Source organism: Magnusiomyces paraingens, assembly GCF_902498895.1.
Source record: "Magnusiomyces paraingens strain CBS 517.90 genome assembly, contig: contig3, whole genome shotgun sequence".
Classification (NCBI taxonomy): Eukaryota; Fungi; Ascomycota; class Dipodascomycetes; order Dipodascales; family Dipodascaceae; genus Magnusiomyces; species Magnusiomyces paraingens.
The window spans coordinates 754,015-779,538 of record NW_022474069.1 but is presented as its reverse complement, the minus strand read 5'-3'; the positions used below and the strand labels follow the sequence as shown (position 1 = coordinate 779,538).

Here is a 25,524-nt window from a genome sequence, read left to right as displayed (position 1 = left end):
TTACTCATTAGCTTCATTAGTTTCATTAGTTGTTGTTGTTGTTGTTTCATTATCATTATTATCATCATTAGCAATACTCAAAGGAATCCATCGTGATGGAACTTTGCGCACCGTAGTCGTAGTCATTGTATTCGTTATAGACGCTGAAGACAAGCTACGCCCAAGTATTGCCAGTATGCTCTTGTCATTGCTGGTGGTGCTACTATTGTTGTTGTTATTGTTGTTACCATTGCCACTCTCATCTCCACTCAAACCACACTCATAATGCAAACTCGCGCACGGCTGCACAAGTGGACCGTGGTTAGCAGTGTACAAATACTTATAAGCTTCCGGGTAGCATCCTCTATTGTTGTTGTTGTTATTATTATTATTATTATTATTTCCAACAACTGGAGTCCCACAGGCTGGAGGTGGAACATCATCTGCCCGAGGCATAAGTGCAGGTTGAGCCTTGCCTGGAAATGACGGATCAAACTTCCCATGCTTCTTCATCAGTGACTCAAGAGCATAAATGCGAAGAAAATCCGGATTCTCACGGAAATCTCGTCCTCTTGCAACTGGAGGAAGTACATACTCTTGGACATTATAAGTCTCAAGAGGAATCTCTTTGGGAGGAAGATCAGCCTCAGCCACAAGTATTTTGGTTGTGGCTGTCTCAGGATTAGTAGAAGTAGTAGAAGTAGTAGCAGTAGTAGCAGTAGAAGAAGAAGAAGTAGAAGAAGTAGAAGAAGTAGTAGTAGAAGAAGAAGTAGAAGAAGAAGTAGTAGTAGCATTAGCCTCGCTTGAAGCACCTTTAGATAAATCCCCATTCTGCTCCTTCTTAACCTCTTTACTTCCATCCTGCTCCTTATTAGGCTTTGTACTCCGCTTAAGCCCAGGACTAGGCCCCACAGCAGCAAACCGTCCAGTACGACCAGGAATGGGTTCATCAGTCGAACGCGGACTAAATTTAAACACATCTGTGGATGATAATAGCGACTGCTGTGAGGATGAAAACGACGAAGCCACCATGGAAATGGCCTTAATGGATGCCGTCAAATTGGATACAAACGCACGATACGACTTAAACTTTTTAAGTGCAGACCGTTTCTTAATCGTCGTGGCTTCACCAGCCTCTGTTGTGCCTCCAACAGCTTCATTGCACGATGTAGCTGCATCATCTGCATCGTAGCCAGCATCCAAAGAGTGACCAGAAGCAGGAAGATTCACAGATGAGTGAGAAGCCAAAGGATGAGAAGCAGAGTCAACGGATGCCAGCGTCGGGCCTGCCGAGCCAGCAACCGCACTGGGTCGTAACAACACCATACTTCCACGTCTAGACACAGAGCGCGACCGCGCAGGAGATGGCGAAGAAACCCGGCGAAAGGCTCTATGCATGGTTTCTGTTCGTGGACTCGCAGGGAGACTACTATTGTTATTACTATTGCTACCACTGTAAGATTCATTATCTGAGCGACTTGGTACAACAGACGTCAGAGTGCTGGAGGAGGAACAAGAGTCTTCAGGAGAAGAAGCAACAGAAGGGACAGTAAATGCATGGTGAGGTTTACGAGCCATCGATAACGGGAAACAGTGATCACTGTCATCTTCATCGTCATCTTCATCGTCGTCGTCGTCATCATCATCATCATCATCATCATCGTCATCGTCATCGTCGTCATCATCATCATCATAGTCACAAACATCACTAGTGATTGAATGAGACATGTCATCATTTACAAAAATTAGACCGCTATTAGATGACGATGAGGATGAAGATGATGAAGAGGAATTCCAGAATCGCTGCTGAAGCGGCGATGAAGGTGAACATTTTCTTTTAGTTGATTTTCTTTTTGATAAGCCTCTTATGGTTGAGACTGTGGAAGTAGTGGATGCAGTTGTAGTATATTCATCCATGTCCATAAACAAGGGTTGTCTAAGTCCCTCATCTTCCGAGACGACTGGGTTGGAAAGTTTTTCCAAAAGTCTTCGTTGTTGGCGCTTGAACTGAAGTTCTCGCTGGAGTTGTTGTTGTCGCAGCTGGTGTTGCCTTTGTTGTTGAGCATGAAGCTGTTGTTGAAGTTCCAACCGGGTGTTGTGAGAGTTGGAGTGTTCCGACGGCTTGCCGAGGAAACGTGGAGTGCTTTGGATTGTAGCGGCGTTAGGCGGCGAAGTGGAAGAGACAGCAGTAGTAGCAGCAGTAGTAGCAGTAGCAGTAGCAGTAGCAGTAGAAACTCCCGTTGTGGAAGATATACTAGAAGATGATGATGAGCGTCTACTAGAGATTGAAGAAGAAAGAGAAGAAGAAGAGGAACAGCAAGCTGTTGATTGTGAAGAGGAGGATGCCGAGAGTAATAACAAGAGACTCTCATCGGTAGGAGTTTTAGAAGAAGCCGAAGAAGAACCTGCGGAGCCTGTAGAACCTGCGGAGCCTGCGGAACATGAAGAAGAAGAAGAAAGTGAACGAGGCCTAGAAGTAGTCATTCTACTTCCTCTGCGGTGGTTACGATTGTTGACAGGGATAGCTGTTGATGAGAGAAGGGAAGATAAGGCAGGTGAAAGAGGTTTCCTTGGGATTGAATGGTGATGTGAGCGATGATGGGACATTGTTTGAGTAGAATTTAAATGATGATTAGGCAATGATAAAGAGGAAGGAGGAGGAGAAGAAGAAGAAGAAGAAGGTAATGATGATGATGATGATAAAGAAGAAGATGGGTGGTTGGTAAGGTTAGTGGCAAGAAGAAGCCCTTGGGGTTGGGTGGCTGTAGGCTGGACCAACATTTGCATGAATCTGGTTGAATAAGGGTCTTTGGTTTGATTGAGAAGAGTTGATTATATATATATATTTTGGGATATTATATAAAATAAAAATTAAGAGAAAGAGTAACAAAAAAAAAAAATTGTTAAGGTGACATGAGATTTTTTTTTTTTATTTCTTTTTAAGGATATAACTGAACGAGTGAATGGTTTTTTTTTTTTGTTGAAGAGTAATTAATTTGCTGGTTGATTGACGATTCTTGATTATTAAAAAAAAAAATTAGGTCTTTCTGGAGTATTTAAATAAAAAAAAAAAAATAATAATAATAACTGAATAAGAAGGACAAGAAGAAGAGGGGATTTCGTTAGGACTATGTGATTATGTAAGATATTATGTACTCCTTCTAATTCTCCTAATTCTTCTAATTCTTCTAATTCTTCCTCTTCTTCTTCTTGTTATTGTTCTTCTATACTTTTGTTCTATATATTCAATTATTATTATTATTATTATTATTACTCATATATATATATATATAGATAGATAGATAATTAAATAATTATATTATTATAATAATAAAAAGCGTACCCACTTGAGCCCTCTCCTCCTCCTCCTCCTCCTCCCTAACCCAGATTTTTACTATTATAATCACAACCTTCTGGCTGGCTGGCTGGCTGGCTTTAGCTGGCTGACCTCGTCTGAGGCTGGCTAGTAGTGGTGGTAGTAGTAGTAGTAGTAGTAGTAGTAGTAGTGGATCCCAGGATCGAATAGTCTTTTCTACCTTTTTTTTTTTTTTTTTTTTTTTTTTTTTTCTTCTTCTTCTTCTGTCAAGTTCCGTCATTCATTTTTTTTTTTTTTTAATTCTAAATAAAAAATTGATTTTAACGGCGTGCGCCACAGACTGGCAAGTGCAGCAGCCGGCCGGCATTTCCAGAATTCTTTTTTTTTATTTTTTTTTTTTATTTTAATTTTTAAATAAATCTGAGTTATAACTAATAATATTTATTTCAATTCAAACCATCCCCTATTTTTTTTTTTTTATTTTATTATCCCACAAAGCACCCATTACAATCGTACCAATTGGTCAGCTCTTAAGTCAGCATTCACCCAGAGCCCGCCGGCGCATTTGGCCGATCAAATTTTTTTTATTTTCTGTACACACACACACACACACACACATATATGTATGTATGTGCGTGTGTTTGATAACTGCTTATGTCATCTTAGTTGTCTTTTTTTCCCCCTCCCTAAACAAGCCACGACAAAAAAAAAAAAAAAAAAATTTATACACACACACATACACACATCACTTTAAAAACCCAACAAAAAAACGTGCCCAAAATATTTCTACCAAGCAAAAAAAAAAAAAACATACAGTAAAATATACTATGGTGGGTAGGTATGTAATACCTTTTTTGGTGACCTCGGAATAAAGTGGATCCTAGCGTAACTTAAAGACTGCTGGCGTAATTTTCATGTTACACAGCCTTTTAAACATTTATATATATAAATAAAAAAATTAGAAAAATTAGAAAAATTAGAAAAATTAGAAAAAAAATTATTGACATTTCCCATCCCGTAATCCCGTATTAATCCAGCTATTTGAAAATTGAAATTTTTGAAATTTGAAAGTTGAAAATTGGTATTATTATTATTGTTATTATTGTTATTTGTTATTTGTTGTCCGAGTTACTAAAAGAAAGAATCGCCAAGACTATGATATTTCTTTTTGGTAAAATTAATTCAAAACAGTTAATTTTTTAATGATATCACGATAATAATTTTTATTTTATTAAATTAAATTAAATTAAATTAAATTAAATTAAATTAAATTAAATTAAATTAAATTAAATTAAATTAAATTAAATTAAATTAAAATTAAAGAAATATATGCAGCGTTGAATTAGCAGCCCCAAAAAAAAAAAAAAAAAAATTTAATTTAATTTTTTTCTTTTAACCTTAATAATAAAGTGTGGGTTGAGGGTTTTGTATTTCTTCTCTTCTACCCCCGGTTCTTTTCCGCTAAATGCAATTTTTTTTTTTTTTTTTTTTTCAAAAAAATGATGAAAAATTAAATTCTTTCTTAATAATAATAATAATAATAATAATAATAATAATAAATGCTTAACTTTGACTACCACTAATTTTTTTTTTTTTTACAACATACTGAACAACAACAATAATACTATCTTGGTAATTTAATTAAGTTACCGAGTAACTTAACATTAACCTACCATCTCAACACACACTAAACATTCAACCCTTCTCCTCTATTTTCATATTCCCCCCTCCAAAACTCAATTCACATAAAATGCCCATCCATCATACACAACAACCTCTTCAACCACATTTACAATCTCAACAATCTCAACAATCTCAACAATTATCACAACCAACACCATCAGCTTTAGACATTACATCGGATGACCGGCGAGCCAAGGAATCTGATGTGACTGTAGGCGGTGACGCAGTCCCCCCCGAGACTGAATATTTTGGTTTTGCACTGCACGTGGGGTCTCTTTTCGTGCTACTCCTATACCTTTTATGGGCCGCTCTACCTCGCGGAGTCCTCTACGCACTCCACATCTATTATTACCCATCACGTTGGTGGGCTCTAGCTTTCCCCTGTTATCTTGTGGTTGCCGTGGCTTATACCTATGTTGCTTTGTGGGGGTACAACACTGAGATTCTTACAAAACCTGTTTCTCAACTGTGCACAGTCACTGATACCCATGCTAGAATCGTGACAAAATTAGATATCCCCAATACAAATGATTATGACGACACCCTGCAAATGCAAGATGATGACAAGAACAATGCCGCTATGCCGAGATCGTTGCCAGTGCCGTCCGCGCGCCGTTGCAACAACCCTCCCACTGTTGCCCGTGCAACTCCTAACCCACCACAGATGCAGCAGCAGCATCTACCGCAGCAGCAGCATCTACCGCAGTTACCGCAGCTGCCGCAGCCGCCGTTAAGTGACGTACTCCAAGATCCCCCCTCTACCTCTACCTCTACTTCTACTTCTACTTCTACAGGTACAGGTACAAGCGTCACTACCACAACGCCTCTGGGAAATCCCTTACCCTCGCACAAATCACCCCCCCCTCATTTCAACAGTCCTTACATGTTTGTACCATCGGACGGTGTTTGGGACCTACCTCTTGCTCAAGTATGTCGGCTCCTCTATTCTACACCCGACCCGGAAGACGGTCTTGTTCAGATAGATTAGTCTGTTTTTTTTTTTATAGATTAAATAATAATAATAATACTACTAATTAGTATTTTTACTATTATAATAGTAAAAATAGTAATAATAATAGTAATAATAGTAATAATAACAATAGATAATTATTATACACATTAACTTATAAATTATACAAACAACAAGAATAAGAAGAAGAAGAAGAAGAAGAACAAAAAAAAAAAAAAAAAAAAAAATACAAATCTTACTCAATATACACTTCTCTCAAAAACTTTGGGGCCCGCCCAGAGAGGAGGACGACGCGGCCAATGCATTGTGCTTGCGCTCACGTCGACTCCGCTGCATCTCTTGTCTCAGCGCTGCAGAGTCGAGCGGTTTCAACAACTCAAACGAACACAACAAGTCTTCTGAAACACTCATGACGGCCCCCCAATTGTCAAACTCGCCGCAGTAGTTGGGTGCAGAAAACACAGTCACTAGAGTGCGCTCATTAAAAAACTCATACCCGTCCTCAACAACAATGTGCGCCCGGCACACCAAGTCAAACCCAAACTTGGCCAAAAACTTGTTAATGGCCACCTTGTTAAAACAGTACGACACCCCGCGTTCATTATCCTCCCACTCATTCTCCGTGTCAGCAGGATCTGACCACAAAATGTCATTCAGCAGCCCAAAGTCAGGCACATCTGTTGGCCGTTGAATCGACCGCAGCTGGTTCATATTATTCAGCGAGGGTGATAACCCACCATGTACACAGAAAATCTTTTGTGCAATAATCGCTGCCACTGGTAGTGTATTGAATGTATCAATAAAAATCTTCCATGTCTTAATGTTGGTCCGTCGCTTGCACTCATCGTAAAATCCATAAACTCGTGTCACACTCGCACACTCGTGATTCCCCCGTAGTAAGAAAAAGTTTTCCGGGTACTTGATCTTGTAGCAAAAAAGCAGCAGAATCGTCTCCAGCGATTGCTTCCCTCGATCAACATAGTCTCCAAGAAACAAGTAGTTGGCAGCGGGAGGGAACCCACACATGTCAAACAACCGAATCAAATCTGGGTACTGCCCATGCACATCCCCCACAACCTTGACTGGCGGTGACAGATCTAACACTACTGGCTGAGACAGGAAAATCTCCCGAGCAGTTTGGCAAATTAACGCAATTTCATTATTCTTCAAGCAAACGTGCTTCGACGTCCGCCCGCGGTACCCAGCGTCAAGCAGCCGCTGAATGGCTTCATCAATGTTTAGTGTGATCCCTCCCCCGCTATTGCTAGCATTATTGGGACCCCCTCCACCACCAGGTGTTGTGGCACCAGCACCACCACTCCCGGCGCTTCCAGGAGTCCCCCCATTACTTCCATTCGAGGACCCAAACGAAGGTAACCCAAGTTTATTACGCTTTGAGGATTCCCCACCAACGGGAATCCCACCGGTTGGTGTTGTTGCTCCACTTCCAAAACTATTTTCTCGAGGTAATGGCGATGACAATGGCGTCACAAACTGCGACCCAGGGGAATTAAGCGAGCCATAGCTTCCGGAAAACGCACCACTATTTTGTCCCGGGATGTTGATGGATCCAGGAGCCAACCCTTTAAGTGAAGGTGTTGACGTTGACTTTTTCACTCCACCCATGGGATCGCTTTCGGTTGTAGGAGTTTGTGCCGCTGATCCGGGTAGAGAAAGGGAAATAGATGGTGTTCCTCCATTATTGCTGGACCCAAACGTATTGGGCGGTATTGGGATTGTCAGCTGCGCCTTTTGTCGGTACGAACCTGTGGAGATGGAAGATGTGGAATTGTTACGCGAATGCCCATTTGTATTTTTTAAAGTAGACTCTGAATGCAATTGTGACGTGTTTAATGAAGTTGTTGATAAAGTTGTTGAATCGTTATGCGTAGGCTCAATGTCCTTCGGATCGACTCCATCGGTAGGAGGATTGACGTTAGATACTGGCAGTTCCTCATTTCTATTTTCTGGCAGCTCAGCACTGCTACTGCCCTCATTGCTGGTTTCATGTTGATGTTGTTGTTGTTGTTGTTGTTGGTGATGATGATGATGATGATGGTGATGATGGCCATGCTGGCTATTGCCGTTTTGTTCCGTTAAATCTGATGAAGATGTTACTGCTGATGATGATGATGCCACTGTTGCTGCATTAACTTCTTCGCCAGGTGCGGCCCCTCCCATGGTGCCTGTGCCTGAGTTGCTGATGCTACTACTACTGCCACCTTCCAAGCCATTGTTACCGTGTTGTTGCTGACCACTTAAATTACTTGATGAGTTGTGGGCGCTTAGGTTAACCACTCCGCCATTGATAATACTGTTACTTGAATATGTACGTCTATGTAACCTTGGTCGCATCGGGTCACCGCCATCATTACCATCAGCACCGGTTCCGGTGCCATTGAGTGCGTCTTGCAGTCCTTCTGTAGTATAAACGCCGACCGTGGTTGGAGTTGATATTCCGCTGACAGGAGCAAGAATACTGGGGCCCGGGGTTAGAGGCACCGAGTACCCCGCACTAGAGGTGCCACCACCGTTGTATTGGAAATAGTCGTCAGCACCTGTGGATCCTCCAATGCCTGCTGCGGCTGCAGGAGTTGTTGCAGCGGTGCTATTGACAGTGGTGGATGAATGTGCTGCTGGACCATTATCATCAATATTGTGTAAAGCGGTTGAAGACGCATGACGGGAGCCTCCCGAGGAGTGTTGCTGAGGAGAGTCGACTGCAGAAACGAACGACTCGGCCACTGAATGGCGCGACTGGAACGATCGGAAAGACTTTTGGGAGCCGACTGTGTCGGAGCGAGTGAAAGGGAGGGCTGCGGATGATGATGATGATGACGAGGTCCCTGCTGGAACAGATTTTGATGGTTTAGATGATTTCGAGGAAGGTTTTGAGGAGGAGGTGGAGGAGGAGGATACCGAGTTACGGGAAGACTTTGATTTTCTGTCTTTGGGTTTTGAGGAGGAGTTTCCCATATTTTACTGTAAACAAAAGAAGGAGGAAGAGGAAGAGATAAGAAGATGCATATACTTTGCGGGAATATAGGGTATATTTGTAGGTTTGAAATGGTGGAGATGGTGAAGATTGAATGGAGTATTTTGTGATTTGAAAAAAAAAAAAAAAAAAAAAAAAAAATGCGTGGTGGTAGTGAAAGAAAAAAAAAAAAAAAAGTTGTTAGGGGAGAATTAAAAAAAAAAAAAAAAGGCGGCAGTTTTTTGTTTTTTGTGGTGGCAGTGACAAAAAAAAAAAAAAATAACAGAAGCACCCAAAAATGGAAGCTTAGCCAGCAGCAGCAGCAGCAGTAGCAGCAGTAGCAGTAACAGCAACAACAACAACAGGACAGCCTTCATACGCAGCCGACCAGCCAAAAGGGGCTCATTAGGCATACTCCGGAACAATTTTGGCATAAAATGGTTAAGATATATACAAAAATCCATATTGATAGAAAGAGGGAAAAAAAAAAAAACGAGACTTAAAGAAATGTTGCCAGAATGGACTTTAAAGAAGTATAGATAGATAAATATCAAGAGTGAGTTGTATATATATATATATATATATAAATATATTTAATTAAATAAATGTTACATTCAAGTCATTGACAAAAACTTCATCAATGGAAAACTTCATTTTCATCTTCTTCATCTTCTTCATCTAAAATGGACCCACTGATAATACCTCCTCCTCCTCTTACCTCCCTCCACCCCCCATCAAAACTCCATCATCTGTCATCTGTTTCCTCCCTCCCTATCTAGAAAAAAAAAAAAAAAAAAAAAAAAAAAAACACAGATCTCTTTAAGAAATCGCTTAGGACTCCTCCAAAGTACGTGTTGGTTGTTTCATTAAAAAAATAAAAAAAAATAAATCGGCTTGAGTCCCGGATGCCCTAACCGAGTTGTCCTCCTAGTCTATTTTTAAATTTTTGGCGTCTTATCTTATCTTTTAGGCCTCTTAACATCCACCACCACACCTAAAAAATACCAATGTGATGATGCCTCCTATGTTTATATATATATAGTAGTGGACATATTTATATTTATATATATATATAAATCCAAATAATTAACCATCCTACCACTATATATACTAACAACCAAAAAAAAAAAAACACAAACAGCATCTATATAAACAAACTCGTGAAAATTTACCTTTTTCATTTCATTTTTATTATTTTTTTGAGGGAAAAAACAAAACTAAACAACAAAGATTAAATACAAAATGATTTTCTTCTTCTTTTCATCATCATCATCATCATCATCATCATCATCATATTCTTTTATTTTAAACCATGATTTCTCATCTTAACCATCCATCAATTTACCGGCGACCAGGGCGCTTGGAAGGAACAAGGTTCCAGCCATCACCCTCCAACTCGTCCTGAGTGGCCTCAGCACTGAGAATCTTCTCAGCCTCAGTGGGCTCATCCTTGCGACGAGTCTCACCACCAACATTCTTCTTCTCTTCGCTATTCTCTTCCCCCTCTTCCTCTTGCAAGTTCAAAGCTGCAAATGACTTGACCGCATCATTCTCAACAATCGAGCGATCATTCAGGTTCTGCTTGCGAGCCTTGGATGCTTCCAGCTTCTCTGCAAACTCCTTGTTACGCTGCTCACGGAGCTTTTTCTCGCGCTCCTCAGCCTCAACAAGCTTGGAAGCAGTATCAACAGGCTTGGCATGACCAAAAAGAGCAGCAGATCGAGGAACATTCTCATTGCTGGAACCAGCTGCAACAGTACGAGGCTCAAGGTGAAGCTTCTTGTAGCCCTTAGGAGCAGCATCAGCAGCAACAATAGAGTCATCAGTAGCAGTAGCAGTAGCATCAGTAGCAGCATCAGTAGCATCAGAATTCTCATTCTGGTTATGACGTCCACCCTTGTTGCCCTTGTTACCCTGGGCAGCCTTCACACCCTGAGCAGGCTTGTCCGCGTTCCAGTCGCGGTCAAAAACATCGTCCCGGGAGTTCTTGCGCTCAGCATTGCGGGGCTTGCCACGTAACGGGCCCTTACGATCGTTCCAGTTACTAAAATCTCTCTTATCCGCATTGGCAGAAGCAGAGGGTCCCTTACCCTCCCATGAGTCGTAGTTGCGCTCATCCTTCACAATAGGAGGCAAAGGGCCCTTGCGTTCGGTCCAATTGTCAAACTCACGTCCCTCTTCGTCATTGTTGTTATTCTTAAAGTTATTGTTGAACTGGCGACGTTGGGGGGCAGCCTCAAGTGGGCCCCTGCGGTTGTTCCAGTCAAACTCGCGCTCCTCTTGATGCTCTCTTGGTGCCCTGTTGAATTTATTATAGTTGTTGTTGTTGTTGCCGAATCGGCCCTCATTGTCACCCTCAGGAAGGGAACCACGCGAACCCCAGTTGTCAAAGTTGCGCTCCTTGCCATCATCATTGTCGTTAAATCGGCGAGACTTGAAGCCACCCTCATTATCAGGGAGAGGCCCACGGCGTTCGCCCCAGTTATCAAAGTTGCGCTCGCGACCATCATTATTGCGGTCAAAGTTTTGCGACTTGTAGCCGCTGCTGCTGCCTCCCTCGGAATCAGGGAGAGGTCCACGACGCTCCCAGTTGTCAAAGTCGCGGTCTTTGCCATCGGAAGGAGGGGCATCACGACGAGGGCCACGGTGCTCGTTGCGTCTTTCGGGCAAAAGCACACGGAAGTTGCGGTCATTCTTGAAGGGGGTACTGTCAAGATCCAAAGCGCGGACCAGAGAGTCGCGGTCCTCAAACTCAACCATGGCAGAGCCCTTGCGGCCCATATTATCGAGACCACGGATGCTCACAACATTGTATTTGTTTCCGAAAAAGTCGTAGAGTTCCTCCTGAGTCACGGAGTAGTCCAAGTTCAAGAAGCGTGCAACAAAGGGTGGGTAGTCAGGAATAACAGGGGGTTGACGAAGAGGCACAGTAGGAGCAATCTTGACTGGCTGGCGTTCAAAGTTGATTTCAGTAGGGAGATCAGAAACCTCATCAGCCCAGTTATCACTCTCCTCGACAGCTAAAGAGATGTTAGAAAAAAAAAATATATATATATATATAAAAGCATTTGTGATCTTCAATTCTACTTACGATTAAAGAAGGTACCAATGTCCAACTTCTTAGCTTGCTTCTTGGGAGCTATTAAAGTTAGTATAAATGACAATAAAAAGAAAAAAAAATTGAATCACCACAATTTTGTTCATACCCATGATGAAATACTTTTAAGTAAAAAAACTTTTAAAGCTGTAAATGGGTGTATAAGTTATATGTTTTATACACAAGAGTCTAATCTTAGTTAGCCTTCAGAATAACGTCAGGTTTTTGTATATCCAGGGCATAGGGCATAGGGCATTTTAGAAAATTTATTTATATTATTGGTATATCTATTCAACAACCTATAGTCAAGTGATCCAAACATAGTTCACTAAATGAAAAAAAAAAAATTCACAAGCTTTTTTTAACGCACAATACCAAGTTCAACGACTTGTGGGTTTTAGGGTATTTTCATAAACATCTAATCAAGTATTAGAGATGATAAGCTATGGTAACAACAACAAGGATATCACCAACAACAGGAGCACCGGGGCAAGATTATAAGTTCCGAGTTCCGAGTTCCGGGTCATGGTATGATTTGGTTCTGGGGTATAATTCATTCATTATATATTATGGTAATAATAACACATATACACTTGGTCGAGATTCTGCTTTGAAAAAAAAACACTAAAAAGTCCTCTTTCCCCCACCCTCCAACTTCGAAGAAAAAAAAATCAAGATAGTAACTGACCTTCACCGGAAATCGAATTACGACGAAGAGAGCTGCTGCCTTTAGAAACCGTAGTCAAGCTTGATGAGGGAAGGGGGAAAAAAAAAAAAAAAATTAAAATAAAAAAAAAACCCTCTGAAAGGAAGAAAATTTTTTATTAGAAAGTGTAATTTTGCAAGTGTAACACAATTTTTTTGTGCGGCCACAGTGATATTTCTTTGCACCACCACCACCATTTTTTGTTCCGACTGTTCAAGTAAAAGCAGGCGGCTGTAAGAAGGCAAAATCAAAGAAACGCTCAAAGTGTAATGTCACACATAAGTGCAATGTCACATATCTTGTAACAATTTTATTACCCTGATAGGCTTAGCCTCTATTTATTTTTTGTTTTTTGGCTGTCCATCAGCGGGTTCCCTCAAGCACCCGCCGTACCCGCCGCACCCGGCGCAACTTTAAGCGCGTTAAGCAGCCATCCAGCCAGCAGTCGAAGTAAGTGGTGGCGTTGATGATGACAGCAAATTTCTTTCAGTCTTCCAAAATAAACATTTTTGAGTTCGTCATGGACCATCACCAGGTCCTTATAATCAAAGGAAAGAAACAAAAAAAAAAGACATTTTACAGATTAGAAACAAACTTCAATACGAATTTTAAGTGGACTGGTGAATACCTAACTCCTTTAATTGCTTACTTGAGCGGTATCTTTGTAGGTATGTATATACCTTTTACTTTAACATGAATGTACTGTTACTGCTTCGGACCTCACTCACGATTGAGCCTCCCGCAGACGAAAATTCACGCACGTTATTTTAAATTGGAGGTCACGAAGATCACAAAAAAAAAAAAAAAAAGAGCACGAAAATATGTGCCGTTAGAAGCTACAGAATTACCCGACAATATGGTGATAATATGTTTTGGTTCTAATCTATTGATTAGAGAAAATCAATGTGCAAAGGCTGTTCTAATTGAAAAAAAAAAAAAAAAACTTTTAATTTACTTTAAATTCCAACCATCCAATTGAGTCTGATCTTTTTTTTAGCATTTGAAAATTTTAAATGCACATAAAGTTTCCCATCTGCCGTAGTCGTAAAAATTTAAGTATATGACTTTAAGTACCAGTAATAGAAGCAATTCACAGTAGAAATAAATGAGAGTTAAAAGTTGAGTTACTTTTTTTTATTTTTTTATTTTTTAAGAGCTTGTTGTATGTAACCACTGATTGTTTAAGCTTACCACAAGTAATACAGTATAAATACATGCTCAATTGCTCCTCCTATGACTTTATTCTTAATCTTAAAAAATAAAAAAACCCCTCTTTTTTCCATCTTAACTCCATTTGATTTCTTCTTCTTCTTCTACTTCGTCTTCTAGTTACGTTTTTTTTTTGTGGTAATAAGTCTTTTGAAAATGATCCTTTAATCATAAGGCCTCCTATATCTTAAACCCTCCCTTTTACAAAAGAACCAAAACGGCATTATTTTTTCTTTTTTTTTTTTCTCCTAGTAACATCTCCAACCGGCAACATTTTTATTATCCACCATCCCATCTTCCGGCTTTAACATTTTCATTTTCTAAGCTTCTTTTTTTTTTTTTTTTTTTATAAAATTCTTTCATCATTTTTCGTGTGATACCATTCTGAGTTATTGCCAATATCAAAAATCTTTTAGGTTGACTCGAATATAGTTTTCCTCTTTGGTATGCCAATCTACCTTATTATCTGCCACATTCCCCGAATCTTGACTAACTGAACCCCAGAATTTCGAAACCAAAAAGCGCGTCATCGAGCACGTTTTCATTTATACACACCCCCAAAACTCAACAAGCGTTTTTATAAGAGTAAGCTTTAATTAACAAAAACTCCATTCTCATCATTCTAATTTTTTCAAGACGCTTGTATAGAGTATAGTATACCAAGTGGTGTCACAATGGCAAACGTTTCTGTTTTTCATGGGGAATCCACTGCACCCATTCTCCACTACTTGAACACCTTTCGAAGCTATGTCGTCTCGAAACTTGCAATCTTTTTTTTAATATACCTCTCGACATTCATTCTCTTTGCTATTATACGCGTCGTAACTGGCGTGTCAATCAAGCGCTTGGGGTTCATGTCTCTGCGCCACATTTCTTTTTCACCATCAGCAGACACATCCATCTTCATCAGAAGCATAAAATTAACTTTTCACAGACCAACCTTTTCGCGCCCTGGATGGTTTGGCATTATCGTCAATGAACTCGAAGTCCAAATTTCTCTTGCTGCTCTTTTAAAAAATAAGAATAAGAAAAAAAAGAAAAAACAAACAGATAAAAAACAATCACATCTTTTCGTCGAAGAAGATGAAGATGGCCCAATATGGGCCTTTTCTCCATCAAGTCTCTTTTTAACTCGATTTATCCGGCTCATTCTTCTCAATGCTCGCTTTTTTGAGATAACCCTCACAAATACAACCGTTTCCATCAAAGACCATATCTCAATCAATGTTGGCGAGCTTACCCACAAGGTCGACTTGAGAAAGTCAGCCAAACTTCAAGAAAGTACTAAAATCATTGGAACCTTAGACCGCCATAAGTTTAAACAAGGCGAAGCTGCTGTCGTTTCTCGGTTCACTGTCAAAGATATTGTCTTGACACCATTAAACGACCCCACAATCTCAAATATGACCCGAGACGAATTCCTCTCTCAAACTGAACTCTTGGACTTTTTCGATATTGAAGTCAAGGGTATCATTGATGTCCACAAGCTTGCATTAAAAGGCCTTGCTGTTGGCGTCAGAATCGGCACCCTTAATCTTCATATTGACCGTATTCGTCATGTTTTCCAGGGTATCCAGGATTGCCTTAACGCTTCAAAGGAAACAAGCGATGACTTTTCTGTGCGACCAACCTTTTCCCGCGACAGTAGTATATCTTACTCTTCAGTCGATACCAAACCAGAAAAAATTGTCAATGAAGATGATGACGATGAAACATCCATTAATACCGACGAAACTTGTGCGTTTAAAGAGCCAAGCCAAAAGGACATTTCCACTCTCACTCGTTTTGGCACTATTCTCGTTAGAATTGTCAAGGAGGTCAGCGTCAAGTTTGAGCATCTTAGCATCCGCCACTTTTCTCTAGACCCTCCTACTTCTCCAGATGAGACCTCAGACTTGAAATTGTCTTGTACTGTCAAGGATATTATGATTGACATTCGTCGCTTAAACTCGGAAAATCCTTCATTCCGTTTATTTTTTAAAGACACTGATAGCGCACATCAGGCCATTTTTAGCTGTAACTCTGTCAGCATCGGCCTTTACCACAACAATGTCCAAGAGGAAATCCTCTACATTCCTTTGATATCCACAATTAGCAAGACAAATATTTTCTCGAAAACTATTAAACTTGTTAAACGGTCATCTGGGGACGAAAACAGCAACAATAGTTTGCTTAGAACAAACATCAATATCTCCACCCCATCCTTCAATCTCAAGGCCCACCACTTTCCATTCATTATCCATGGACTTTCCAAAAAATCAAAACCAAAGTCGCATTCAAAGTCACGTGGCTTTAACTACACAAACTCCACATTTCAAAAGCTTTGGCCTCGTGCTGTCATTAAGTTTGCCATTGATGAGCCAGCTGCTCGAATCATAGTCACCCCACCAAGACGGCAAAGTTCTGTTGAACCTCAGTTGCAGGCACTATGCACTGATTTTAGTGGCATGGTAGTCGTCAGCTGCTCTAAAATTTATTGCGACTTTTCTTCAAGTCATATCAACGACAATGGTAAACAAAACTACAGTCTCAAGTCGTCTCTTCATTCTTCTGCTCTCGACGTTTTTTACCAATCAAATACTGGCTGTAGATACGACCTCCTGGCCTCTGAGTCTTTTCTTCTCAAGATTGCTGCCGTTCTCAACCCATCATTGTCTCTCATTTGCACAGCTGATCTCGATGGCATGAGAGTCAGCGCATTGCATGACGAGGTTTTGGATGGTCTCCAAGAAGTTGCACACAACTTTATTAGGCCAAAACCAAAGTCTACCAAAAAGAAGAGTAAACCATTTTTCTTGCGTCAATTCCCCTCGTGGCTTTCCCACTTTTACTTTAAAATCTCAAATATCAACTTTGCCATAGGCACTGAAAAGACGTTTGACAAGGAAAAAATGCATCACGAGGTACTGGGCTTAGATGTTGGTGTTAGCAACTTTGTCATTGACTACCGCAGTCACTTGGAAGAGCAAAAGAATCTTTCGCTAATTAATCCATCAGACAATCCCTTCTTGTTGAGTTCCGAAAATGATTTTCTCGTCAACAATGCAGATTTGTTCAATTCTTTTGCATCATCGGGAAATAACAACACATTTTCAAATTCTACTGATGATCGCAACTTGGCAATAACCTTTGAGGGCATTTACGGCTACAAAATCATCAATGCCAAGAGAGACCCAAATAGTTTGTTTTTGTCAATCCCTCGATTTAGTGCGGCATTTTTCACATCCTCTGATACGACTAGCCCTTTCATCAGAACAAACTTCATTCTGCGTAACGCAAACATTTCTTGGGACTTTCATCTGCAGTACTTGATCACTCTCACCATTCATGTCATTAGACTTATTCTCCCTAAGCGTCCTATTACTTTCAATACGGAGAAAACAGAATCACAACCATATGAGAATCACCACCCTCAAAAGAAGGAGGATATTGAACATGAAATTGAACAAGACCAGTCAAATAAAGAGGAAAATTTTGACATTCACTTCCAAACTGGAATCATTCGTTTCAAAGCTAAGCTTCCCAATGATGTCAATGTTATGTTTGAAACAAACAGCCTCAATTACCGCAAATCTCGCGAATATGTTGACACTGTAGCGGCCCGTGTCATTCGTCTTTACACTGATCATCCAAATATTCCTAATGCTTGGACCCGTTTGTTTGTGCTTTCTGACCTCCGTGTCACATTTAAGGAAGATTTTTCCAATCTCAAGAAGCCTTATGTTGTTGATGACAATGAACAAATCCTTCTCGAGTTGCGGTCCATTCGAATTCACATTACAAACCATTTGCGCTTGTACCGTGTCTTTGACAACATCATTTCCAGTTTCAAGGGTGTCATCATTCTTGCCAAAACGGCAAAAACAGGCCAGCTTGAGCCTGGCCATGCCAAAATGCGCAACACCATGCCCAACATACCCAAGATCCGCATCCGCTCCAAGGGCCTGTTTTTGGGTATTGAGGATGACATTTTTGAATCCAAGCTAGGCTTGATTTTCCGTGTCGGTCTTCGCGAGCAGCGGCTCCGCTTAGAAAAGGAGGAGCAATTTGAAGAGAAGGTCAAGGCTGTTTTGAGCAAGTCTACTATTCATACCACCAAGTCTTCTCCAAGCACTTCTGTGCCCCTCTCTAGACCTTCCTTTGAAGCAAAGTCATCGATTCGCCATGCAAATACCCAGCCCGCCATCCATAGTCCACTCAAGGACGAAATTCCGGCCAGTACCCTTTCTATTAACGATAAGAATTCTTCGCCATCTCCACCTCCCCCCCATATAAACCCGCACCGCACGGTTACAATGGATTCTTTGAAACCTGGGTTTAAGTACCATAATCCCATCAAGCACTTGCATTCAGGTTCTCAGACACTTCCCCAGGTTTTCATGGGTAGACGCCGCCACAAGCAAATGGAGGAGCCCCAGAATGAAATTCTAGACGAATCTGCCTTCACATCTCAGTCTACTGTTAGCATTGAGGCTGCACGCAGAAAGCTTTTGGAAAACTTTTCCACCAGTTGGATCCGAGCACACCGTGCTGCTGAGGCTAACCAAAAGCGTGCTGTGCGCGAACAGGTTGAGCTATCCCTTGGTATTGACGAGGTCGATCCTGAAACTTTGGCTAATGAGAGAATCATTGATTACTCTCCGTACCCATTCTTGTTCTTTGTCTTTATCAACAATACCGATCTTTTAATTCGGAAGCCTGATTTCGACGAACTGGGTTTGCGAGACTTTTTATACGATATTGGCAAGGGTCAGCCACGAGATACTCAATTTTCTCTTCTCATTCCTCTTTACTTGGATCTTGGTGCAAGTAGTTTACGCGTGCAAATCCGCGATTACCCCCTGCCCACTGTGCATTTCCCAGAGCTTCATCCCTCTCAACACAGAAGCACCACTTCTGTCAGCATCCATGGCAACTTTATTATTGCTGAAAATTATTCAGACAAGAAAGCCAATATCCGTGATATTGATATTCCTCTCATTGCCGAAGCTGCCGGCCACACTGATGACCCAGAGTTTTATCCATATGTGGCTCGTGTCAAGCGTACTGTTGCGTCTATTAAGACGTTTACGTCGCTTCAAGTCCACGGTCGTTCACACTTCCCTACCAGAATCTCGCACTGTCAGGCTCACCAGCCAGGCATGCAAGCTTCCATGCAAGTCTTCGACACCTTCTCTAAGCCTCCTATTGACCCTTCTGAGAAGATGGGCTTTTGGGACAAGATCAGATTGGTCTTACATGCGCGTCTCCAGTTCCACTGGAAGGAAAGTGATGTTCATTTTATGCTCAAGGGCTCTCGCAATCCTTACCATTTACTTGGCTGTAGTGCTGGTTTTGTCATGGTTTGGCGAAACAATGTCGTCCTCTCCATTAATCAAGATGACGATCCTAAGCGTTTGTTTTCACTTTCAAGTGATGACTATCTTCTTGCGGTACCCAACTTTTCTTTGCAAGAGCGCGAGTACTTGTCCAAGTACATTACCGTCCAAAACGGGTTGGTTTGCCCCACCAACTTTAACGAGAGCACAACGTTCCAGAAAGTTGTCATGAAGCTCAGCGGTCAAGTTTGCTGGTATATGGGCATGGTGTTTGAGCGCGAAATTGAGCGTGGAACTAATCTTGGTCGTACTTTCCAGTTCCGCCCACACTACGAGGTGACATTGAGCAAACCCGAGTACGTCGACGACCTTTCCACTTATGATGCGTACCGTGGTTTTCGCAGTGACTACATCCATATGGCGATCTCCGTCATTTCGCCATCACATACAGAGTACAACTCTGATGATGGCGAGAGTGTCAGCAACAGCTACAACTCAGTACATCTTTCACCGAAGGCGTTTGCTCATTTCCACAAGTGGTGGGAGCTTTTTGACAGTGCATCTTCCCTGCCTGTTCGTAACGGCAAGATGTTCAACTACGATGACCCTATGCAAAAATCCAAAAAGCTGGGTCGTCACTTGTACACTGTTAAGTATCAGCTCCTTCTCTCGCCTCTTTTCATTACTCATGCCTACCTCACTTCAGACTACGATGCCAAAACTAATTCGTACTCGCATCACTCTACTGGTCTCAAGGGCAAGATTGATCACTTTACGCTGGATCTGCATCAGCGTCGTTCGCCTAATCCTGGCGAAGAACTCTCTACTGGCAAGCGCTGGAGAATGCATCTCAATGTTGGTGAGCTGGATTTCATCAACACTGACCTCCGTGTCATCCAGGCTACCTTCAAGGAGAAGTCGCACCAGCAGTCGCTCGCCAAGAAGTTTGGCTTTTCAGTCTCTCCTGGCTCGTCTATTTCCAATGGCTACAGTCACTCGTCCAGCAGTGGCCACTACACTGGTAAAATCAAAATCAGTGACAATGACTATTCTTGGATTGACATGGACGATTTTGACGAGCTTGGTGAAACATCACCAGCCACAATCTTCCCCAAGATTACAGTGTCTCCAATGTTGTACTCACCTAGATGGTCGTACTTCCGTCAAACTGATCACGACGACCCTCGCAAGTATGGAACATTTATCCCATTTGGCAGTGAGAATTCGCACGACTGTGTCATTGGCAATCGTCCCCCCGAGGATTCCCACAAGATCATTATTAATTCTCGTCTTTCCGAGCTCGAAGAGCAACTCAAGACGAACGAGACCATGCTTGACTCGCTAAAATCTGATCTTGAACGCTTCCCTGGTGTCAAGGCTACTAGTGACCGGATTAAGAAGGTCCAGATTGATGTCACTAACTTGAAGGAGCGTATTGCCAAGGTTAGAGAAATTGCAGTTGAGCGATTTCAAGTTGAGGATGAAATCGACACCACTGCTCGCAATGTTGCCAAAAACGTCGAGCTTGCACGCAAAGTCTACGATAACAAAAGTGCAATGGGCTTGGATCAGGCTACCGAGCCCCAGCCCCCATCATCGCCTTCTGGGCCTTTGCCTGAGCCATATTTGGGTAATGAAGATGACAGTGTCAAGATTGATACTCTGGATATTCCTTCCATTTTTGAAGACGGTCTCAGTGAATTTGGAATCCAAGTTACTCGCACCATCACTGACTGTGAAAGTGTATCATCGGAGCCTGAGTTTGATCAGCAGCGTATTGAAGAGCCTTCTACTACTAGGAGCTCCATCATTCCTCCTTCTAGCCGGCGTGATTCGATATTCGTGCCTGTGGATACCCACGCCTCGACTGCTTCCAGTATCCATGAGCTTCACGAGCTTAATTCTATTGGTAGTGCCGATTCTCTTGAGCCCTTGGACACCATTGCTAACGCTAGGGGTGATAGTGTGTTTACGAATCGTTTCATTATCCACAGCATGCAGCTCAAATGGAATAATGAAATTCGAAACTCTGTTTCTCATTACTTTGCCCGTGTCAGTGAGCGCAAAAAGCACGCTTACTACATCACTCGGCGTGCTGTCAAGTACTTGGAAGATTTGGCTGAAAAGCATTCTCTCAACCACCCTGAGGATGGCCCCGTTGAACTTTCCGGAGAGGATATTGGTGATCTTCTCAAGGAACTCAAATCTGAGTTCCCTGGCTGCGACCCTCATTTCAACAACATGTTGGATGATATGGAAGGCCATCTTTCTGCATTTGATGCCAGTTTGGCAACCACCGAGGGAAGCTTTGATGCTGAAGAAAAGTACCTTATCCGTCTCACAAGCCCTCAGATTCAGCTTGTTAGTGACGTCAATCCAGATTCTGCTGTTTTGGTGACTTCTGAGAATATTCAGCTCAAGGTCATTGAAATTGTTGACACCGAACGGGAACTCGGCGATCAGTCGCGTGTATTGGAAAGTAGATATGGCGTTTTCCTCCAGGAAGCACAATTTTATGTTCTTTCTGCAGAAAATGTAAAAAACAATGCTTACCTTTACTTTAGTCATAACACCTATGGCTGCGGCAAATCTGCCATGTGGCCACCTTGGCTTGCAGTTGAGTGCTGTTACGACGACCAGGCTTTGGAAGAGTTCTTAGTCATTAATAAAACATCTGCCACTCTTCGCTATGACAAGCCCAATTCGCTTCGCATCCAGGAAAGCACCAGTACGGAGGAACTCCAAAATACTTGCACGGCTGCTCTCATTCGCCACGAAATCCACCATCAGAATCGCATTGCGGTGGATTTCCCCAAGATTGTTGCTACTACAGATTCGCATCAATTTTTTGCTGCTTACACTATTGTCATTGACTTGATTCTTTACTCTGAACCTGTCAAAAAGCAGCACAGCGAGCAGCTTGACAAGGTCCTTTTGACCACGGACTTTAATGACTTGAAAAAGGCCATCAACCAGGTCCGTGATCTTCAGACCAAGATTCGCAAGTTTGATGACATTAGAATGGAGTACATTACTCGTATGTCGGAACTTGACGAGTCTGCTATTCGTGACTTGGCCAAGGTCGAGCTCATCCAAGACAATCTTTCTTTTGAGCTTGGTATTCTTGTTGTTGCTATCAAGACTGGCATGCAAAAGGGATCTCGTGACGAAGACTCATCTCAGTTTTTCAAGTGGGCTATTGGTGCCAACCAAATCATTTGGCACGTTCTCGACGCTAAGCATCGACCATTTATGGACATGGGTCTTGCTGACGCATCATTCAACAGAATTGAAAACACTGACGGGTTCAATGCAAACTCTGTTGAGGTTGGTGTCATGCAGGCTTTCAATCTTGAGCCTGAGGCTGTCTATCCTGAAATTTTCTCACCATACGTGCCAAACAATGGCAAGTTTGATTCTTCAAAGGGGAAGCTCATGTCTATTAACTGGACTATGCTGGATCCTATTGGTGGTATCCCTATCATGCAGAAGTTTGAAGTTGCTCTTCGCCCGCTCAAGCTGCAGTTTGAGCGCAATACTTGGGACAAGATCTTTTCTTTTGTTTTCCCCGTCAACAAGGACGGGACTCGAGATGACCGTCCCATTTTCCCATCCCGAAATAAGAAGGACATTAATAGCCCTAGTAGTCCGACTACTTATGAGCACTTTTCCGACACTGATGATTCGGATGACGATGACGATGATGGCGATGATGACAGCATTTCTGATACAGCCAGTGGCACGGGCATTGGTACATTTTTGAGGAAGGCAGGCTCGATCAAGTTGGACTCAGAGTCAGAAAATAATTCTGTGCGACATAGAAAGCTTAATACGCTTAATCCCTTCCAGAGTAGCCGCTTGTCACACCTGACTTCTGGTTCTGCCAGTATACGGTCCGGAAATACCAAGACCCCGTCGCCGGGTACCAACTCTCCTGAACACAAGCGCTCGCCTGTTGGAACAGCGATAGCCACTAATGGGAATGATGATAGCCATAACGGCAAACAGGTTGCTCTTGTTGAAACTTCCAAGGATGATGATGTTGCGTTGATGATAAAGAGAGCCTCAAACTACATGGCTATTGTTCAGATTCGATTTGTGGAAACAACGGTTTGTGTTTCCTACAAGGGCCAGGGCTCACGCAACCTTCTTGATATTCACGAGTTTGTTCTTAAAGTGCCTGAGATTTCTTACCAAAACAAGACATGGTCTAACATGGATCTTGTTTTGCATCTCAAGAAGGACATTACTAAGGTTCTCTTGAATCACAGTGGCTCGCTTCTAGGCAACAAAATCAAGAAGCATCATCAGACCCGAAAGAAAGGTCAGCAGCTCCATCAGATTTCAGACTATGTGTCGTTTATTTCAGTGGATGATCTTGCCAGTACAGAGTCTGGAAGAAGCAGCAAGAAGGAGGTTGTGCCTGGGCTTTCTGTAATTTCTGAGGGTGACCAGTCTGCATACTCTTTGCCTGTGAAGAATGGGGGCCAGGTTGATTCTATTTCCCCTACAGGTACAGATTCTTTTGAGGAATCTGGGAATAAGGCAAGATTGTCACGTCAGCAGTCGACATCTTCAACACCCTCACATACTAGCAGTGTGTTGAATCACGTCTTGCGCCCGCACTCTGCCAAATCTAGTAATAATAATGATGCGGATGACGACAAGAGTACTGGCAAGAAGCGCAGAATGTTGAAGCGCCTTTTGAATTCATAAAAAATTATTCTTTTTTTTGTTTATTTTTTTTTTTTCTAATGTGTAATTTTTTTTTGTAATAATCTTTATTTTGATATTTTTTTGAACAAAAACTTTTTCTAGTAAATGCTTTTATTTGCATCAAATGACACCTTTTGCATTGATGCATTGATTTCGGCATTAACTACAAAAACGGTTATGTTGAATAGGAGGCAAGGAAATCCCCCCCACCCCTCCAGCATATTTCAGAAGAACGGCAATGTTATGCTTCTAATCTAAGTAGGCACAAGGAACAGAAAGTCAAGAAATAGAATTTCATATAAATATAGCATGAGATTCGAAAAAAGTTATTTTGATCTTGTCTTTTTTTTTTTAATCAGAAAAAAATTATATCAACTTAACAAGCTTATATATAACCAAGTTCAATAATGTGCATTTTGACTTATCGCCAGTACAGTTGTGGGCATTTGAGTGCGGTCCCAAGTATACAGGAATGTAATCGGACTATGAAGTCTATTTTCTGTGAGCTACGAGACATTATCCGGATTGACGAAGAGTGCCCCACATGTATTGTTCAAGAAGAGCAAAAGAATAAAGTGGGTGCGGCCAAACTTACTAGTTCAGAATCCAGATCTAGAAGCAAGTCACCTACTTTGCTTGCGGCATCTTCCGTAAATAAAATCACGAGCACTGGAGTAATTCGTGATGGCAAAGCCTCTATTGGGCAGCACAAGTATGATGTGTCTTACAAATTTAAGCCTCTGTGCAGATGTCGCAACATGGACCCGTATGGGCCGTTTGGACGCAAACCAATGCCAAGCCTGTGCCGGAATGTACCCATTAGAGGTGCATCACCCTTATCATTAGAGGCACGAGAAAGAAGGCATTATGGATCTTTTAGTAATGAAGATGAGAATGAATCATCTAGTGAAGAAGAAGGAGAAAAAAGGGATGGAGAGGAATATGATGATGATGATGACAATCAAGTATACATGTTTTCTTGGGATGAAGGGTCACTGGGTGAAGAAAAAAAATGTAACGACGAAGATGATGATGAAGATGCGCCGCTTCCTATGACTTTGGTATTTCGATGTGCAACGGCGTCCAATATTCTGGGGAAGGACAAGGAATTAAAAAAACCGGAACTTACAGTTACTACCAAACAAGTATCTGAGCCCAAGAGAGAGATGTCCAAATTGATTGAGACTCCAGATGAAGTTACTAACGTTCCATTTTCGGAACGTCGAAGGTAAGCAGAAACGATTCAATCATTGTGGGTTGATTAAAAAGATAAATGATGAAATGTTTTTTTTTTTTTTCTTTTTTCACTGGACAAAATCAAAATAAACATAAAAGAAAAAGAAAATGACAATTAACAAATAACAAAGAAATAATTCTATGGCTCGGAAGCATGACCTCAGATGGACACAAGAAGAAAGGGAAAAAAGACGACGAATTTTTGGATACTGAGTTTTTTTTTTTTTTTTTTTTTTTTTTTGCAATATTATTTTATTTGAATTGCTCTTTTCAACCATTTATTTCTTTTAATCATATTGAAAATTAGTATAAGCAAAAAA

At 41.5% G+C, this 25,524-nt stretch overlaps 6 protein-coding genes across 6 annotated transcripts; 3 read left to right on the top strand and 3 right to left on the bottom strand.

The window, feature by feature from the left end:
• SAPINGB_P003539 (uncharacterized protein) lies at nucleotides 1-2,760 on the bottom strand (the record flags this gene model as incomplete). Its single annotated transcript, XM_031998256.1, has 1 exon — nucleotides 1-2,760. The coding sequence occupies one exon, from the start codon at nucleotides 2,758-2,760 to the stop codon at nucleotides 1-3; it is 2,760 nt and encodes a 919-aa protein (XP_031854147.1).
• A 2,285-nt stretch (nucleotides 2,761-5,045) lies between these two features.
• On the top strand, nucleotides 5,046-5,966 carry SAPINGB_P003538 (uncharacterized protein; the record flags this gene model as incomplete). Its single annotated transcript, XM_031998255.1, has 1 exon — nucleotides 5,046-5,966. One exon carries the CDS (start codon nucleotides 5,046-5,048, stop codon nucleotides 5,964-5,966), a length of 921 nt encoding a protein of 306 aa, XP_031854146.1.
• A 237-nt stretch (nucleotides 5,967-6,203) lies between these two features.
• Nucleotides 6,204-8,924, bottom strand: SAPINGB_P003537 (uncharacterized protein; the record flags this gene model as incomplete). The annotated part of the gene is made up of 1 exon (XM_031998254.1): nucleotides 6,204-8,924. The coding sequence occupies one exon, from the start codon at nucleotides 8,922-8,924 to the stop codon at nucleotides 6,204-6,206; it is 2,721 nt and encodes a 906-aa protein (XP_031854145.1).
• A 1,339-nt stretch (nucleotides 8,925-10,263) lies between these two features.
• Nucleotides 10,264-12,132, bottom strand: SAPINGB_P003536 (uncharacterized protein; the record flags this gene model as incomplete). Its single annotated transcript, XM_031998253.1, has 3 exons — nucleotides 10,264-11,942; nucleotides 12,014-12,061; nucleotides 12,129-12,132. 3 exons carry the CDS (start codon nucleotides 12,130-12,132, stop codon nucleotides 10,264-10,266), a joined length of 1,731 nt encoding a protein of 576 aa, XP_031854144.1.
• A 2,476-nt stretch (nucleotides 12,133-14,608) lies between these two features.
• Nucleotides 14,609-23,968, top strand: SAPINGB_P003535 (uncharacterized protein; the record flags this gene model as incomplete). Its single annotated transcript, XM_031998252.1, has 1 exon — nucleotides 14,609-23,968. The coding sequence occupies one exon, from the start codon at nucleotides 14,609-14,611 to the stop codon at nucleotides 23,966-23,968; it is 9,360 nt and encodes a 3,119-aa protein (XP_031854143.1).
• A 407-nt stretch (nucleotides 23,969-24,375) lies between these two features.
• Nucleotides 24,376-25,200, top strand: SAPINGB_P003534 (uncharacterized protein; the record flags this gene model as incomplete). The annotated part of the gene is made up of 1 exon (XM_031998251.1): nucleotides 24,376-25,200. One exon carries the CDS (start codon nucleotides 24,376-24,378, stop codon nucleotides 25,198-25,200), a length of 825 nt encoding a protein of 274 aa, XP_031854142.1.
• Between the last annotated feature and the right edge of the window lie 324 nt (nucleotides 25,201-25,524).